Below are 18,419 nucleotides of genomic sequence, written 5' to 3'. Positions count from 1 at the left end.
CCCCCCTGCTCCTGACCACAGGTCCCAGCCGAGCCCGCGAGTTGGGGGGTGTGATGTCACGTGCACGCCCCACCACCCTGCTGCTTGCGCCTCCTGGCTCTCACTCCTTGCAAGATAAATCTTGCAGCTTCCGTCCCCTGCAGTTTGCCAATTGTACTGACTTCTGCAAACAATGTATGTGGGGCACTTTGTTTTTTTTTGTTTTTTGTTTTATTTCTAATGTGCACACTATGGGCATATTTTGTTGTACCCATGAGCGTGCCCCCTCTACGTAACATGTGGCCATGAGCGTGCCCCCTCTACGTAACATGTGGCCATGAGCGTGCCCCCTCCACGTAACATGTGGCCATGAGCGTGCCCCCTCCACGTAACATGTGGCCATGAGCGTGCCCCCTCCACGTAACATGTGGCCATGAGCGTGCCCCTCCACGTAACATGTGGCCATGAGCGTGCCCCCTCCACGTAACATGTGGCCATGAGCGTGCCCCCTCCACGTAACATGTGGCCATGAGCGTGCCCCCTCCACGTAACATGTGGCCATGAGCGTGCCCCCTCCACGTAACATGTACCCATGAGCGTGCCCCCTCTACGTAACATGTGGCCATGAGCGTGCCCCCTCTACGTAACATGTGGCCATGAGCGTGCCCCCTCCAGGTAACATGTGGCCATGAGCGTGCCCCCTCCACGTAACATGTGGCTATGAACGTGCCCCTTGTTTTATGTTAAAGGGCCCTCTGATGGGCACACTTTATGGGAAGGGGCATGCTGATGGACACATTTTGTTGTGCCCATCAGAGTACCCCTTAACATGAAATGTCCCCATCAGCGTGCCCTTTAACATGAAATAAGGGGCATGCAGATGGGCACATTTTATGTTAAGGGGCAATTTGATGGGAATACCTGATGTAAGGGGGGGCGCGCTCTGGGGATACCTGATGTAAGGGGGGGCGCGCTCTGGGGATACCTGATGTAAGGGGGGGCCCACTCTGGGGATACCTGATGTAAGGGGGGGGGCGCGCTCTGGGGATGCCTGATGTAAGGGGGGGGCGCGCTCTGGGGATACCTGATGTAAGGGGGGGGCGCGCTCTGGGGATGCCTGATGTAAGGGGGGGCGTGCTCTGGGGATGCCTGATGTAAGGGGGGGCGCGCTCTGGGGATGCCTGATGTAAGGGGGGCGCGCGCTTTGGGATGCCTGATGTAAGGGGGGGCGCGCGCTTTGGGGATGCCTGATGTAAGGGGGGCGCGCGCTTTGGGGATGCCTGATGTAAGGGGGGGGCGCGCGCTTTGGGGATGCCTGATGTAAGGGGGGGCGCGCGCTTTGGGGATGCCTGATGTAAGGGGGGGCGCGCGCTTTGGGGATGCCTGATGTAAGGGGGGGCGCGCGCTTTGGGGATGCCTGATGTAAGGGGGGGGCGCGCGCTTTGGGGATGCCTGATGTAAGGGGGGGCGCGCTCTGGGGATGCCCGATGTAAGGGGGGGGCGCGCTCTGGGGATGCCTGATGTAAGGGGGGGGGCGCGCTCTGGGGATGCCTGATGTAAGGGGGGGGCGCGCTCTGGGGATGCCTGATGTAAGGGGGGGGGCGCGCTCTGGGGATGCCTGATGTAAGGGGGGGGGCGCGCTCTGGGGATGCCTGATGTAAGGGGGGGGCGCGCTCTGGGGATGCCTGATGTAAGGGGGGGGCGCGCTCTGATGAGAGCACCCAATGTAATGATTTACTCTGGTAGGGGCACCTGATGTAGGGGAGAACACTATTGGGGACGTTTACAGAGTATTACCGGAGTGTCGGGGGAAATAAGAAAAGTGCCAGTGTACTGCTTGCACCGAAAAAAAAGAAAAGCAGACGTGTACAATGTTTCATGGCACAGACTTGTGATTCGGACCTCAGCCGGAAAATTTTTTTTAGTTACCGGACCTCATTGAATTTTCCTTCACTACCCCTGTGTTAAAAGAAGGAAAATAAATCATGCGTCTTCCTTGAATACATACTGTGACAATTACACCCTCCGACTCGCCTTCAACAGAAGTTTTCCATCTTGTGGGGAAACAATCCAAATGCCAGCAGGTTAACCCTTTTACACACCCGGTGGCCAACACCACATGTTTTATCTATAATACGCAACAATTACTGCATCCCCTGCTGCAATTCTGTCTTTTTTTTAAATAAAGTGTCCACATTACTAGCTGCCACACCCAGACAGGAATGTAACAAAGTTTAACCTATGCAGCTGTGGGTCAAGAGTATAAAGCATAGAGTGCAGGGGTCATGATTGGGTACGCACAGAGTTCAGAGGCCGGGGATAGGTAACACATAGCGGGGGCCAGGGTTGGGTAGTGCCCAGAGTGCGGGGGCCAGGGTTGGGTAGTACCCAGAGTGCGGGGGCCAGGGTTGGGTAGTACCCAGAGTGCGGGGGCCAGGGTTGGGTAGTGCCCAGAGTGCAGGGGGCCAGGGTTGGGTAGTGCCCAGAGTGCGGGGGGCCAGGGTTGGGTAGTGCCCAGAGTGCGGGGGCCAGTGTTGGGTAGTACCCAGAGTGCGGGGGTCAGGGTTGGGTAGGTAGTGGTGACTCTAGGAACAATATATAAGGGGGCACATAAGATACAGCATCACAGTCCACACTGGGGCACACTCATAATGTTTACCACTAAATCATACCACTGAAAAAAACTAAAGAAGTATATTCAGTATCTCACAAAAGTAAGTACATCCCTGACATTTGTGTAAATCTTTTCTTGGGAGATGCTGTATATAAATACGCTTACAAACTACGAAAGCAATGCTGGATGCAATGATGGTCAAACATGTTGAGAGTGAAAAGGAATGGACTTTATAGGCATACTTAAAAGGGGTTACAATTTTTATTAATGAAAAAAAGACTAAATCGAATTTAAAAGCACGTAAATCGGTGAAAAGTGACTAAAAAACATTTTATATGTCAGTGACCACTGGGCCCAGAGTGCCAAAGAACTCAATAGACTGAGTTGGAGGGCCACAGAGAAACCTAGAGGTAACAGTACCCTAATAGGATAGCGCATGTAATAACCTGAAAGGGTGTAATCCTAAAATTAGTAAATCAGGGGTTAAAGAAGTCAGTTCAAACGATGTTGATGCTGTATTTCAAAAATTCAGAAGACTTGCTTGACTAGTTTCGCCCTTACAGAAGGCTTCTTAGGGAGCAGGATACGTCTAATGGGAGTACAAAGAAGAGACAATAACTGGTTTATATGGTTATTACAACAAAGAACATGGTTCTTCTCGGTTGTTATCTAGTTGAAACAAAACACACATTATACATATATATCATTATTTTTTTTTTTTAAACTGGTTCTTTCCATACAAGAAAAGTATGTATACAGTTGGTATACTTACAAAAGTAAAGTATGATACCTTTTCAAGAGTTTTTCCCTTTCTTCCTCGGGTATTGCTTCAGACCCGAGAGAGGAAAACTCTCAACTTTTCTTAGTTTAACCAACTGCTACCGAGGCCAATTCTGACATCTCTCCAACATGTAAAAAAAAAAAAATATATATATATATATATATATATATATTATAATACCTTTTTTTTTTTTTTTTTTTTTTTTTTTTTTTTTTTTTTTATATATATATATATATATATAATATAAATAAAAAAAAATTTTTGCTACAAAATTACACAGAAACCCCAAACATTTTATTGCAACCTTTTATCTCGCATGGTATTTGCGCATCAATTTTTTCAATTAATTTTTTTTTTTTGGGGGGGGGGGGGGGGAGGGGAAGGTTTCATGCATTTAAAAAAAAAAAATAAAAAAAAAAAAAGTCAAGTAGGGTTACTTTACTGTACTTTTTTTTTTTTTTTTTTGTATAATGTGAAAGATGAGGTTACGTCGAGTAAATAGATGCCTAAGCCCCCGTACACATGGTCTTTCCCTGACATTCGCGGCGATACCTCACATGTGTGGTTTGAACATTGCTTTAATATGCAGCCGCAACTTGCATATGCGCTCGTTTCTACGAGCAAGCACATGGGGACAGGGGCAGTTTAAAAAAAAAAAAAAGTGAATTGTTCTCTTTTATTTTTCGATTTTATAACTTTTTTTATTTCTATTACAAGGAATGTAAATATCGCTTGTAATAGGAGTAGTGCATGACAGGTCCTCTTTACAGGGAGATATGGGGTCAGTAAGTCCCCATATCATCTCACCGCCTAGGCTGGGAAGCCTGAAGTAAAAACAAAACAAAAATCTTAGCTTCCCGGCCGAAGCGGCGCCCTTGTTTTGTTCAAACGCAGGGGCCAGGTGTGATGTCATAACATCGCGCCCGGCCTCTGAACAACCATAGATGCACCGGGGACAATCTGGCTCAACGGAAATCTCTATCGTCAACATCCGGCAGCAGTGGATCCCTTCTCCGACTCACCGATCGCAGGGGTGAGTTGGTAGAAGCGCGGGAGATGTCCCCTCCCGCCATCTGTAAGAATGATCAAGTGGCTGAACAGCTGCTATGATCGTTCTTTATGGTGTAGGGAATCGCTGAAGCTAAAAGAAGATATTTGAATGATGTCTGTAACTGCACCCATCATTCAGATATTACTGCTTAAAGTCAATCACGTAATTTGACATTACACGGGCAGCAGTCGGTTAAAACCTAATTTCGGCAAGCGGTTTACGCAGTAATTGCTCCTAGTATTTATGCCAGTTTACGCAGTAACAACCCTAGTATTGTTGTCAGTTTATACTGCAATAACCCCTAGTATTGGTGCCAGTTTACGCAGTAATAACCCCTAGTATTGTTGTCAGTTTATACTGCAATAACCCCTAGTATTGGTGCCAGTTTACGCAGTAATAACCCCTAGTATTGGTGTCAGTTTATACTGCAATAAAGCCTAGTAAACTGACACCAATACTAGGGGTTATTACTGTGTAGTTTACACTGCAATAAAGCCTAGTATTGGTGCCTGTTTACGCAGTAACAACCCCTAGTATTGGTGCCAGTTTACGCAGTAATAACCCCTAGTATTGGTGCCAGTTTACGCAGTAATAACCCCTAGTATTGGTGCCAGTTTACGCAGTAATAACCCCTAGTATTGGTGCCAGTTTACGCAGTAATAACCCCTAGTATTGGTGCCAGTTTACGCAGTAACAACCCCTAGTATTGAGCCAGTTTACGCTGTAATAAAGCCTAGTATTGGTGCCAGTTTACGCAGTAATAACCCCTAGTATTGGTGCCAGTTTACGCAGTATTAACCCCTAGTATTGGTGCCAGTTTACGCAGTAATAAAGCCTACTATTGGTGCCAGTTTACGCTGTAATAAAGCCTAGTATTGGTGCCAGTTTACGCAGTAATAACCCCTAGTATTGGTGCCAGTTTACGCAGTATTAACCCCTAGTATTGGTGCCAGTTTACGCAGTAATAAAGCCTACTATTGGTGCCAGTTTACGCTGTAATAAAGCCTAGTATTGGTGCCAGTTTACGCAGTAATAACCCCTAGTATTGGTGCCAGTTTACGCAGTAATAACCCCTAGTATTGGTGCCAGTTTAGGCAGTAATAACCCCTAGTATTGGTGCCAGTTTAGGCAGTAATAACCCCTAGTATTGGTGCCAGTTTACGATGTAACAACCCCTAGTATTGGTGCCAGTTTACGATGTAACAACCCCTAGTATTGGTGCCAGTTTACGCAGTAATAACCCCTAGTATTGGTGCCAGTTTACGCAGTAATAACCCCTAGTATTGGTGCCAGTTTACGCAGTAATAACCCCTAGTATTGGTGCCAGTTTACGCAGTAATAACCCCTAGTATTGGTGCCAGTTTACGCAGTCGCAGTAATAACCCCTAGTATTGGTGCCAGTTTACGCAGTAACAACCCCTAGTATTGAGCCAGTTTACGCTGTAATAAAGCCTAGTATTGGTGCCAGTTTACGCAGTAATAACCCCTAGTATTGGTGCCAGTTTACGCAGTATTAACCCCTAGTATTGGTGCCAGTTTACGCAGTATTAACCCCTAGTATTGGTGCCAGTTTACGCAGTAATAAAGCCTACTATTGGTGCCAGTTTACGCTGTAATAAAGCCTAGTATTGGTGCCAGTTTACGCAGTAATAACCCCTAGTATTGGTGCCAGTTTACGCAGTATTAACCCCTAGTATTGGTGCCAGTTTACGCAGTAATAAAGCCTACTATTGGTGCCAGTTTACGCTGTAATAAAGCCTAGTATTGGTGCCAGTTTACGCAGTAATAACCCCTAGTATTGGTGCCAGTTTAGGCAGTAATAACCCCTAGTATTGGTGCCAGTTTAGGCAGTAATAACCCCTAGTATTGGTGCCAGTTTAGGCAGTAATAACCCCTAGTATTGGTGCCAGTTTACGATGTAATAACCCCTAGTATTGGTGCCAGTTTACGATGTAATAACCCCTAGTATTGGTGCCAGTTTACGATGTAATAACCCCTAGTATTGGTGCCAGTTTACGATGTAATAACCCCTAGTATTGGTGCCAGTTTACGCAGTAATAAAGCCTACTATTGGTGCCAGTTTACGCTGTAATAAAGCCTACTATTGGTGCCAGTTTACGCAGTAATAACCCCTAGTATTGGTGCCAGTTTACGCAGTAATAACCCCTAGTATTGGTGCCAGTTTACGCAGTAATAACCCCTAGTATTGGTGCCAGTTTACGCTGTAATAACTACCCAAAACTGGGCTTAACACTGTGTGACTGGCCACTAATGCAGCTTTTTACAAATTGTTAGCCCCTTGGGGAAATGAAGGGCCCACTAGCCAGTAATGTAAGGGGTTAATGATGAATGGCCACTCTTGCAGCTTTGTACAAATATATGAGGAAGTGAGGAGGTTAAACAAAATTTCCACTCGCTAGTAATGCAAGGGGTTAAACGCTAGACATGTGCACTGCCGAAAAATGTGTTTGTTTTCACGTGGGTCACGTGGCTGGCATTCAGAGGGAGGGTGCCATTGCAATGCAATTACATTTATATTGAGTAACTGTGGTGAAGACGGGAGCTCAGCATTGTATACTTTATTGTAATATCTACATAGTAGGGGGAGGGGACTGTCAGTCAGTTAGCCAATTGGGGTAGAGAGGGGGTTGGGCTGGGTCAGGGATTCTTATCTGAATGGAAACATGGAGCTGTGACTCGGCTCGGGTGCCCCCATAGATATCTGCTGGCTATGGGGGCACTCAACAGGGTGGAGGGGTCAGGAGAGCAGAGGAGGATCGGAGCTGCTCTGTGCAAAACCAACTGCACAGAGGAGGTAAGTATATCATGTTTTGTAAAGAGCGAGAGCACAGCGCACCTCCCACTTCTCTTCTCTTTTCCTGCCCAGGAGCCTATTTAAGCCCCAGGGTGCAGGGGGGGTTGTCGTGTGAAGCCCTGGGGTGGAGGGGGGGGAAGTCGTGTGAAGCCCTGGGGTGCAGGGGGGGAAGTCGTGTGAAGCCCTGGAGTGCAGGGGGGGGAAGTCGTGTGAAGCCCTGGAGTGCAGGGGGGGGGTGAAGTCGTGTGAAGCCCTGGAGTGCAGGGGGGGTGAAGTCGTGTGAAGCCCTGGAGTGCAGGGGGGGGGGAAGTCGTGTGAAGCCCTGGAGTACGGGGGGGGGAAGTCGTGTGAAGCCCTGGAGTGCAGGGGGGGGAAGTCGTGTGAAGCCCTGGAGTGCAGGGGGGGGGGAAGTCGTGTGAAGCCCTGGAGTGCAGGGGGGGGGGAAGTCGTGTGAAGCCCTGGAGTGCAGGGGGGGGGGAATTCGTGTGAAGCCCTGGAGTGCAGGGGGGGGGGGGAAGTCGTGTGAAGCCCTGGAGTGCAGGGGGGGGAATTCGTGTGAAGCCCTGGAGTGCAGGGGGGGGAATTCGTGTGAAGCCCTGGAGTGCAGGGGGGGGAATTCGTGTGAAGCCCTGGAGAGCAGGGGGGGGAATTCGTGTGAAGCCCTGGAGAGCAGGGGGGGAATTAGTGTGAAGCCCTGGAGAGCAGGGGGGGAATTAGTGTGAAGCCCTGGAGAGCAGGGGGGGGAATTCGTGTGAAGCCCTGGAGAGCAGGGGGGGGAATTCGTGTGAAGCCCTGGAGAGCAGGGGGGGGAATTCGTGTGAAGCCCTGGAGTGCAGGGGGGGGAATTCGTGTGAAGCCCTGGAGTGCAGGGGGGAATTCGTGTGAAGCCCCGGAGTGCAGGGGGGGGGGGAATTCGTGTGAAGCCCCGGAGTGCAGGGGGGGGGGGAAGTCGTGTGAAGCCCCGGAGTGCAGGGGGGGGGGGAAGTCGTGTGAAGCCCCGGAGTGCAGGGGGGGAAGTTGTGTGAAGGCCTGGGGTGCGGGGGGGGAAGTCGTGTGAAGCCCTGGAGGGCGGGGGGGAGTCGTGTGAAGCCCTGGGGTGCAGGGGGAGGGGTCGTTGTGTGAAGCCACGGGGGGTCGCCGCGTGAAGCCCCAGGAGGGTGCAGGGGGGGGGGTCGCCGCGTGAAGCCCAGGGGTGCAGGGGGGTGGGGTTGCCGTGTGAAGCCCCGGGGGGGTCGCCATGTAAAGCCCCGCGGTGCAGGCAGCCGGTGTGAATTAAGGCAGCGTTTAGGGGTCAGTATTAAGTAACGGCACAGGAAGTCGCATAAACACAAGTGAAACACACATGTATTTTTCAGTAGTGAAATGTCACTTGTGTGGAAGGGTTGAATCCCCTGTTGGGTTTTTGTTTCTGTCCCCTCTGAGGAGATTCTCCCTCTCCTCTGCTCCTGGTGATCATTGTGACCAAGAGAAAGCAATGGGGAACAGGAATGGATAACGCAGAGATAATCTCACCTTTCCTGTTGTCTCAGAGACAGAAAGTAAAGGAATATCTCCCTAACTGCACAAAAAAACTCAACAGGTGTTTGTCTTTTCGCACTCTATCCAATACAAAAAGTTAAGGTTTTACATATATTTTTAAGGTGGTGACAATGCTAGTTGCCGGGCTCTGTTATTTCCATTGTCCTTGGGTAGGACTCAACCCTGCTTGTGCTCTCTGCAGACAATTCTATTGCATGCCCAGTGCAACTTTGCAGCATAACTCAGGGGAATGAACAATGCTTGGAGCATAGACCTCACCACCAAGTGTTTTTTATGAGGTCAAATTTTAGTTTTGGAGCATCCAGTTAACTGTTTTGTATTCTTACTTTTCAGAAAATGAAGCTGTGGTTTGACTAGACAATGTCCCAGGTCACTGGGTGGTTGATGACCCTCACGGTCCTGATTGGAGCTTTGGCACAGTGCCGGGCGTATTGTAATATCAGCACAGATAGAAAAAGGGTGACCTGCAAAGGACAGTATCTTGAACAAGTCCTCAAAACCTCTCAGAGAGCCTGGTGTACCTGGATGTATCGTATACAGAATCTCAGAGATAAGAGCCCGACAACTTCATCCAATACCCCAATCTTCGAATGTTAACCTGAGATTTAATAATATTTCCTACATTGAAAATGGAACATTTCAGTACAACTTGCTTTTGACGAACTTGAGTCTGTCTAATAACCTTCTCTCGGAAATTCCCAATTCTTCTTTGATGGGTTTGAAAAACTTGCAGATCCTTGACTTGTCCAACAACCTCTACCAGCGCGTCGCTCTTGGAGACGTCTTCAGCACTCTGGTGAATCTGACGGACTTGTCTATAGGAGGTCCTCTGGTCTCCAGCATCTTTAAAGGTGACTTTGCTTCTATCAAAAATACTAGTCTTAATAGATTTGCTTTGAAATCCAAATCTAGCTTGGGCTATTATGAACCTGGGGCCTTCTCCGTTCTGAACACTAAGAATTTGTGGCTTGACATCGCTGTGGACACGAACGCTACACTGCTGAGTGATATGTTGAAGGATTTGACAAATAAATCTCTCACGAGCCTCAATTTTATAAACTTGTTTGAGTTTTCCTATTATGTGGACAGCAAAGACATATTTTCTTATCTACCGTCTATTGATCTACGTGACCTGGTCTTCTACCAAGGGGCATTTAATGAGAATCTTCTATACCTGCTCTTGAGGAATGTCCAGATATCTTCTGTAAAGAACCTTTACCTGTTTTCTCTTGATTTTGCCCGTTCTCCAAACCTCAATATATCAGATGTTGCTATTGACAACCTAATTTTGGAAAACCTTGTGATCCAAGATGTCATCAACCCAGATATACTTGGATTTGACTTGACGTTCACCTGGTTCAGCAAGGTTGTCAACCTTAGTGTCATTAACATGAACTTCAACCAAGTCCCTTGCAATGCTTGGGCCCAGATGACCAATGTGGTCATGCTCAATATATCGGGCAACCGTCTCTTGGCCACCTACCTGTACAACCTGTTGTGCAAGAACACCGTGTTACCCAATATTGAAATATTCAATGTTAGCTACAATTCAATGCGCAGTCTGAACACCATCTCTTTGTTGACGGCTCAGTGGCCAAAACTCGCCTACCTTGATTTAACATCCAACAAATTTGGGACACTCAATGAATTTTGTGTGTGGACATCTAACATCAAAGTGCTTATTTTGAGGGGCAATGTGCTCCAGTACGAGGTGTTCCAGTGTCTACCTACAACTGTGGAATATTTAGACCTGTCCAATTCTCAGCTCGAGCAACTGAATATGAGTTACTTTAACCTGGCTACGAATTTGACGGAACTAAATCTTAGCAATAACAAAATCAAATTCATACCTTACAACTGGAACAGTCCCAGCATTCAAGTGTTGGCATTGGAAGGCAACTCTTTTGGAATTATCGATAAGGGTTCCTTTAAACACCTACCCCAGCTGAAAAACTTGACAGCGGGTAACAATCCTTACTACTGTATGTGTGACCTTTATGACTTCTTTACAGACGTTTTAAAGGAGGGATCCCTGGTTCTTACTGACTGGCCCAATGATTATTACTGCTATCACCCCCAAAATTTAATGGGAATTAGAATTGATCATTTCCGCCCTGGAAAACTTAATTGTAATGTCGGGTTGGTGGTGGCCATATCTGCATCGGTGACCGCTTTTGTCATCATTGTCTGCATGCTCTTGGGTTGGAAATTTAATGCACCGTGGTACATTAAAGCAACTTGTCAAATAATCAAAAGTAGATATCGGTCACAGAAGGCTACCCAGACCAGAAACTATGACTACCACGCCTTTATCTCTTATAGCTGTTTTGATGCCGATTGGGTAAGAAGGGTCCTTCTCCCTCAACTGGAGAACTCCAACCCAGCCTACAAAGTATGCATCCACGAGAGGGACTTTCAACCAGGGAAATGGATTATCGATAACATAATAGAGAACATTGAGCAGAGCCGAAAGGTTATCTTCATACTGTCCCACAACTTCATCAACAGCGAGTGGTGCAACTACGAGCTGTACTTCGCCCACCAAAGGACCATTGGGCACGCGTTTGCAGATGTCATCCTAGTGGTCAAGGACCGCGTTGGTATGGAGGACCTGCCGAAAAGATTCCATAGGTTACGGAAATTGCTTCGGACCAAAACCTACTTGGAGTGGCCCAAGGAGGACAGCAGACAACCCTTCTTTTGGGTCCAGCTTAAGAACATCTTGGGAAAGGACAGTTCAAGTATTATGGGGCAAGATAGCTTGACTTATTTATAGTGAATATAACTGCTATTGTAGGGCAGCCTTAGAAGCCCTATTCTAATATTTTAAGAACCTTTTATTGTCCTTAATGATGTCTATATTGTAAATATTACTTCATGGAGGCAAGCTTGCCCCTTTAAACTTGCTGTAAAAGCTCTTTTAGCCACAAACACCCAGACCAGTGATCTCCAAACTTCATCCTAAAGTCCAGATGTGGCCTTTTTTGTTAGTGGGGCACTATTTCATCCACAGATACCAAGAATGGGCATTCTCTTCACTGACACCAATGATGGGACACAATGTCTCCCAATCGCGTTAACAATGGGGCCCAATGACTACAATGTGACATAATTCCTTCCAATGCAACCAATAATGGGACACAATTCCTCCCTCTGACACCAAATATAGGGCACAGTTTCTCCCAATACCATCAATAATGGGGCCCAAGGGCACCGATAATGGGATACAACCACCAAAGATGAGGCACAATTTCTCCCAATGACGGGAAACCATTTCTCCCAAGGAGAAGAACGATGGGGCCCAATAGTGGGACAAAATTTTTCCCCCTGACTCCAAAAATTGGGCATTGTTCTCTTCTACTGACGGGCCATTTTCGACTCACAATGGCCACATTCTGCCCCCCCCTAAAGTCTGAAGGACAGTAAACTGGCTGTTTGGAGAACCCTGACCCAGACTGTGGTCAAGACCAGAGTTGAATTCATTTTTTTTTATTGTATCTAGAATGGTTATTGGTTTAGGATAGAGTGGGTTCCTGTTTGGCTGATTGATCCAATTTCCTGTCCTCTTTTCAATGTCTCGAATTTTGGCCAATTTCTATAGAATATGTAATAGAATGTTGGGTACCCAGCGCTGTCATGAAGGTCTCGATGGTTGTCACATTAACTTATTCTGTAGATATTGTATAGAAATCTGTCCATATAGTTCATTTTATTTGTACATTTGCTGTTACAGAGTTTGTAGATCTGTTTTTGTTTTTTTAAACGGTGAAGTTTATAAAATGTGTCCATGCTTCTTCAAAAAGACTACATTTCCGTCTGTACTTGCGCGCCCCCCCCCCCCCCCCCCCATAACAGTTTTAAATCCAAAACTATTAATTGCATATACCTTATGCATTAGACCTTATACATAGCTTCCTGAAAACACCACAGCACCCGGCCTCCGTACTCCTCTTTAAAAGAACTCATCAGTGATGCAAGCAGTGGGAGGGGTTATGAAAAGATCAAAATGTCTTGAAAGGTGGGCGTCGGTCTAGAGGAGTGGGCGATCCTAGGCAGGCTGCATTTAAATAGGCGACGCCTCCATGTGAGGCTGAGCCTCCAGGATTGAAAGGACTAAAATCCAATAAGTGGCGGGGCCAGGGACAGTCAGGCTGGGGAAGAAAGGGCTAGATCAGTGGTCTCCAAACTGCAGGCCAGGGACCAGATACGGCCCTTTACTTGTTATGATCCGGCCCCTAGGGTGCTATTTTATTCACTGATTCCAGTGAAGGGCACAATTCCTCCAAATTACACCAACAATGGGGCCCAATGACACCAATGATGGGGCACAATTCCTCCCAATGACACTAACAATGGGGGCACAATGACACCAATGATGGGGCACAATTCCTCTCAATGACCATAACAATGGGGCCCAATGACACCAATGATAGGGCACAAGTCCTCCCAATGACGCCAATGATAGGGCACAGGTCCTCCCAATGACACCAACAATGGGGGCCCAATGACACCAATGATGGGGCACAATTCCTCTCAATGACCACAACAATGGGGCCCAATGATGCCAATGATGGGGCACAGGTCCTCCCAATGACAACAATTGGGCCCAATGACGCCAATGATGGGGCACAATTCCTCCAAATGACACCAAAAATGAAGGCCCAGTGACACCAACAATGGGGCACGGTTTGGCCCAATACCCAGTTGGCATCCCAAATTCAGAACGCTCCCCGAATGTATGGCGGCTGCCTGCTGTTCTCAGCGCTGGCGTTTGGTTGCTAGAACCGCCCATGTTCTAGCAACCAATCACATGCTTGCACCTCCCCCAGGCCCTGGCATTCAGAGAAGGAGGAAATTTCTCCTTCAATCCTATCCTGTCTCAGTGCCCAGCCTTCTAGCTTCCACATGTCCTGTAGCCAACTGCAGCAATGAGAAGGAATGGATCCTGATGTAAGCTTGGGTCTTCACAATGCTCTGTCCTCCCCTTCCACTACCCCAACTATTCTCTTAAACCGCTCCACTCTCCTTACCCCACTCTTCTCTTCCTTTAAAACTTTGGGGAACCTACTGAAAGACTGGGCTCTAGGGACCCTGATGTAAGGGGGTGCTCTAGGGACCCTGATGTAAGGGGGGGCTCTAGGGACCCCGATATAATGGTAGGACTTTGGCGACCCTAATGAAAAGGGTAAACTCTGTGTGGGAACGCGGGGGGGAGGGGAGAAAATTTATGATGGGTGCCCTGTTCCCTACACAATGCGCCAACGTTCTGCATATCTCAGCAGGATCGGATGATGTTAGCTGGAGTGGATCCGTTTCCTGCAAACTTCAGCCAATCCCTGAAGAAGCGGTATTCAGCCAATGACGTGCGGGCTGTATTTGCATCTTTTATTTTTTTTTGGGTGGCGGGGGGGGGAAGGGTGTAACTAGCTGGTCTTGGCCAGGGTGCGAAATAGTCTAGCACCAGCCCTGTACAGCTCAGTGATGAATAGGGGAAGGGGATCACCGCTCCAGGTGGAAATGTGGGTCTAGAACTCTCCTCGGGAACTGGACCACCAGGTGACGGCTAAGAATATAGCAACATGAGGCAAAAGAAGTTCTGGACAGCCGCACTCCGGAAAATATAGACTTTGTATGTAAAAAGTCCAACAGATACAAGCCACAGAAACAAAAATGGGACAAACCGAGCTGACGCGTTTCACACTTAACAGTGCTTAGTCGTAGCTACAGTTCTGTCTCTCTGTGTGTGTCTCTGTGTCTCTCTGTCTCTCTGCGTGTGTCTCTGTGTCTCTCTGTCTCTCTGTGTGTGTCTCTCTGTCTCTGTGTGTCTCTCTGTGTGTCTCTCTGTGTGTCTCTCTCTGTGTGTCTCTCTCTGTGTGTCTCTCTCTGTGTGTCTCTCTCTGTGTGTCTCTCTCTGTGTGTCTCTCTCTGTGTCTCTCTTCTCTTCCCCCCCCCCCCATATGTGACTCCATGTGTGGTTAATTACTCCATTAGATCTTCAACTGAAAGAAACCCTCGATTAACAATCGTGTTCAACGTGTGTGAATTCAGTGTAAAGCTGAAGCAAATGCTTTTATGTTTTAAATTAAATTTAAACCAACTAACAAAGTGTTTAAATAACTTATTTTGTTTAAATTATTTCAATGAGCTGTAAATATCTGAATAGTTGGTGAATAAAAATGTGATAAAAATTAAACATTTCAATGCAATAAGTGACTGTATATTAGTAACACAGATTTATTATTAACAATGGGGGAAAAAAAAAAAAAAATATATATATATATATATATATATATATATATATATATATATATATATATATATATATATATATATTCTGTGCTAAAACATGCTTATAGAGGAAGTAAAGGCTATAAAAAAAAAAAATGCAACCTGCAAGGCAAAGGCATAATGAGCTAGTATGAGAGGGAAGCCCCCAAAGCATTCCTCCGTCTTCATCTTCGTCGCTGCCATGTATCCAGGAGTGACTTCCGGGTCTCGCTGCTCCGGCGCTGTGATTCGCCAGAGCCACGATGACGTCACTCCAACGCATGCGCACGGGAGCCGACACATGCGGCATATCGTAGTGATCTGCGGCCTGCTCAGTGCGCCTGCACGCCGCTGTCTACGGCCTGCCTTTTTTGTAAATATCTCCTAAACCGTGTAGATTTAGGAGATATTTCTTGGACCTACAGGTAAGCCTTAATCTAGTGGTTTGTAAGGGTTTACAACCACTTTAAGTGTGCCAAAGCCAAAATGAATGAATAAGTACTGTCTAACACCAACTGTGTGTTATATATATATATATATATATATATATATATATATATATATATATATATATATATATATATATATATATATATATATAATAAACGTTGCCCATAGAAATGGAAATTTTCTGGTTGTCGGCGTGATTTTTATCTTTATTCTCCTCCAGTAAAGGTGCTTCTAGGGACCTTTGTTGGGTGCAGAGAGGGCCCTAAAAATGACTTTCTCTGGGTAGCCTCTATCCTTGAACCTTTGGCTCATATCCATGGCCTCTTTTTGAAAGGTTTCCGGCGTGCTACATAGTCACTTTAGTCTCAAGAACTGGCCAAACGGTACACCCCTGATGGTGCGTCTCGGATGGGCAGAATCTGCTCTTAACAGAGCCTTTCCGGCTGGGGATTTCCTGTATATACCCGTTGTCACCTCACCATTGATACCAGACAATTTCACATCCAAAAATTCAATAGGGCACCTCTCAGAGGTCCCCAGTGAACTTTAGATTAAGGGAGTTGTTTGAATAAGAGAGAACATTTTCTAATGAAACATTAACGTCCGATGTGATAAACGGTATGTCATCTACGTATCCAACCGGCGGGGTGGCTATCATGTCCAAAGATGAGGCTCTTTTCCCACCAACCCATGTATAGGTTGGCCAGTGAGGGCGAAAATTTTGCCACCCATAGAGGTGCCGCATCTCTGGAGATAATGGGGCCCCCCCCCCGTCAAGTATAAAAAAATGATGTGTTAACAGAAACTCTAAAGACGGTAAAATAAACTCCTGAAGTACCAGTGAGAATTTCCCAGGTTCTTTTAAGAAGAAGACAACTGCCTGTATACCTAGAACATGTGGAATGATAGAATATAGGCTGGTCCCTTCACCGGGGATCCACCTGTAATTGTCTCTCCATTGTATACCTTTTTAGTTTAAGCAATTGTTTGGTGTCGCCGAGAAACCCAAGGAGACCACAAAACCAACGGTTGCAATTGACCGTCCAACCGTTCACCAAGGCGCTCATTCCAGGAGCCAATTCCTGCGACAATAGGTCAACCAACAAGGGGGTTTAACCCCTTGTGGACCTTGGGTAAATGGTGGAACGCAGGCGTAATTGGACGCTCGGGAATAAACAAGTCTTTTGCCGCATGCACACGATCGGAATGTTGGTCGGAAAAAGCTCTGATGATTTTTCCCGAGGGGATTTTGCTCAAGTTGCCTTGCCTACACACAGTCGCACCAAATTCCGACCGTCAAGAACGCGGCGACGTACGACAGGGACTAGAAAAAGGGAAGTTCAATCCCCAGTAGCCAATAAGCCTCCATCTCGTAGCTGAATCTGAGCATGCGTGAGTTTTTGCGCGCCAGAATTGCATACGCCCGAATGGAATTTTCTGTCGGAAAAATTGAGAACCTGCTCTCAATCTTTTGCTGGCGGAAATTCGGCCAGCAAAATTCCGACGGAGCGTACACACCGTTGCATTTTCCGACCAAAAAGCTCTCATCGGTCTTTTGCTGGCGGAAATTCCGAACGTGTGTAGGCGACATTTCTCTCTTTTTTACATTTTGTGATCATAACGTGTGTGTGTGTGTGTGTGTGTGTGTGTGTGTTTGTTTATATATATATATATATATATATATATATATAATTAGACTAAGCACTGTTAAGTGTGAAACGCGTCAACTCGTCTGTCCCATTTTTTTATTTTTTATTTTGCTGTGGTTTGTATCTGTTGGCCTTTTTACAAACAAAGGCTATATTCTGGAGTGGAAAGAAGGGAAAATACTGCGCTAATCTATAAAAAAAAACCCACAAAGTTAATCTAAATACCCAAAAGCAGCGATTAATCTGGTGTGATACACACCCACAAAGCCTAAAAGACAAAAAATTATAACCGCGCTCTCCCATATAATAGACCCCAGTGAAACTCAACCATCATCTACTAAGACTGAAAAAAAAGAAAAAAAGGTGAACCAAAAAAATATATAAAATCAATCGTGATACATATACACCGTCAGTGCATATACAATATAAACAATTTAGTTCAAATAAATAAATAGAAAATTAATTGAAATAAAAAATTAAATCCAAACCTAGATAAATTCATACAATAAATTACTTTATAAAGTGCTCGAAAATAGAAATGTGCAAGCAACAATTTAAAAACACAGACACACGTGCCCAATAAAGCGTTCTTGGATGAATGAGAAATTAAGTGCAACAGTCCATCAGTTGGAAATATTTCTCCAGTTAGACTCGGTGCAGAGTATAGGCTTCCTTCACCACCACGGTGCTGGTTAACAGTTAAAATGCGCGCTTACCAAATCCTAAAGAAATCTGGGCATATATGATAAAGAATCTCAGGAAACCGTCAAATCAGGACAGCATCACATCTTTCCACACGAATTCCAATGTTGGGATCACTCATAAGATATAGATAAAAACTCCCATAGTGTAAATCCGTATAAAGAGCTTTTTATTACATCATAAAAACATACTCACAAGCAGAATCCTAAAAATAGCGTTAAATGCCGGCTGGCAAAACGAGCGCCCAAAAGTCACGTGATGGCGTCAACACATCGAGACCACCCTACGTCCGTTTCGTCATATATGACGTCATCTGGGGTATGGGCGACGCGCTGATGCATCACGTTAACATACATAACAATAAAACCAAGCCTCGTTTTGGACTGAGAGGAGGAAAACCGGAAACACGTCATACCAACATGGCGGCCGCATGAAACCACATGCTACATGTTGGGTAAGGGCAAAGAAATTGGAAATGCGTTATGCCAACATGACAACCACATAAAAATATTGGCAATATGTTGCATAGAGGTAAAACAATAAAAACTATAAACAATAGTCGGGGGGCGTGA

At 46.2% G+C, this 18,419-nt stretch overlaps 1 protein-coding gene across 1 annotated transcript in view; it reads left to right on the top strand.

Moving 5' to 3' along the window:
* The window catches only part of LOC143942625 (toll-like receptor 2 type-1), a 20,178-nt gene extending 5,294 nt beyond the window's left edge, over window positions 1–14,884 (top strand). Inside the window, 3 exon segments of the mRNA XM_077463987.1 lie at window positions 9,113–9,266; window positions 9,269–9,316; window positions 9,319–14,884. Of these exon segments, the coding sequence (XP_077320113.1) occupies window positions 9,140–9,266; window positions 9,269–9,316; window positions 9,319–11,555 (2,412 nt within the window). The 5' untranslated portion in view covers window positions 9,113–9,139 and the 3' untranslated portion in view covers window positions 11,556–14,884.
* The last annotated feature ends 3,535 nt before the right edge of the window (window positions 14,885–18,419 follow it).

Source organism: Lithobates pipiens, unplaced genomic scaffold, assembly GCF_037356315.1.
Source record: "Lithobates pipiens isolate NorthernLeopardFrog02 unplaced genomic scaffold, aLitPip1_a1.2 Scaffold_30, whole genome shotgun sequence".
Classification (NCBI taxonomy): Eukaryota; Metazoa; Chordata; class Amphibia; order Anura; family Ranidae; genus Lithobates; species Lithobates pipiens.
The sequence above is the reverse complement of the archived record's forward strand: the minus strand, read 5'-3'. Positions and strand labels throughout refer to the sequence as shown.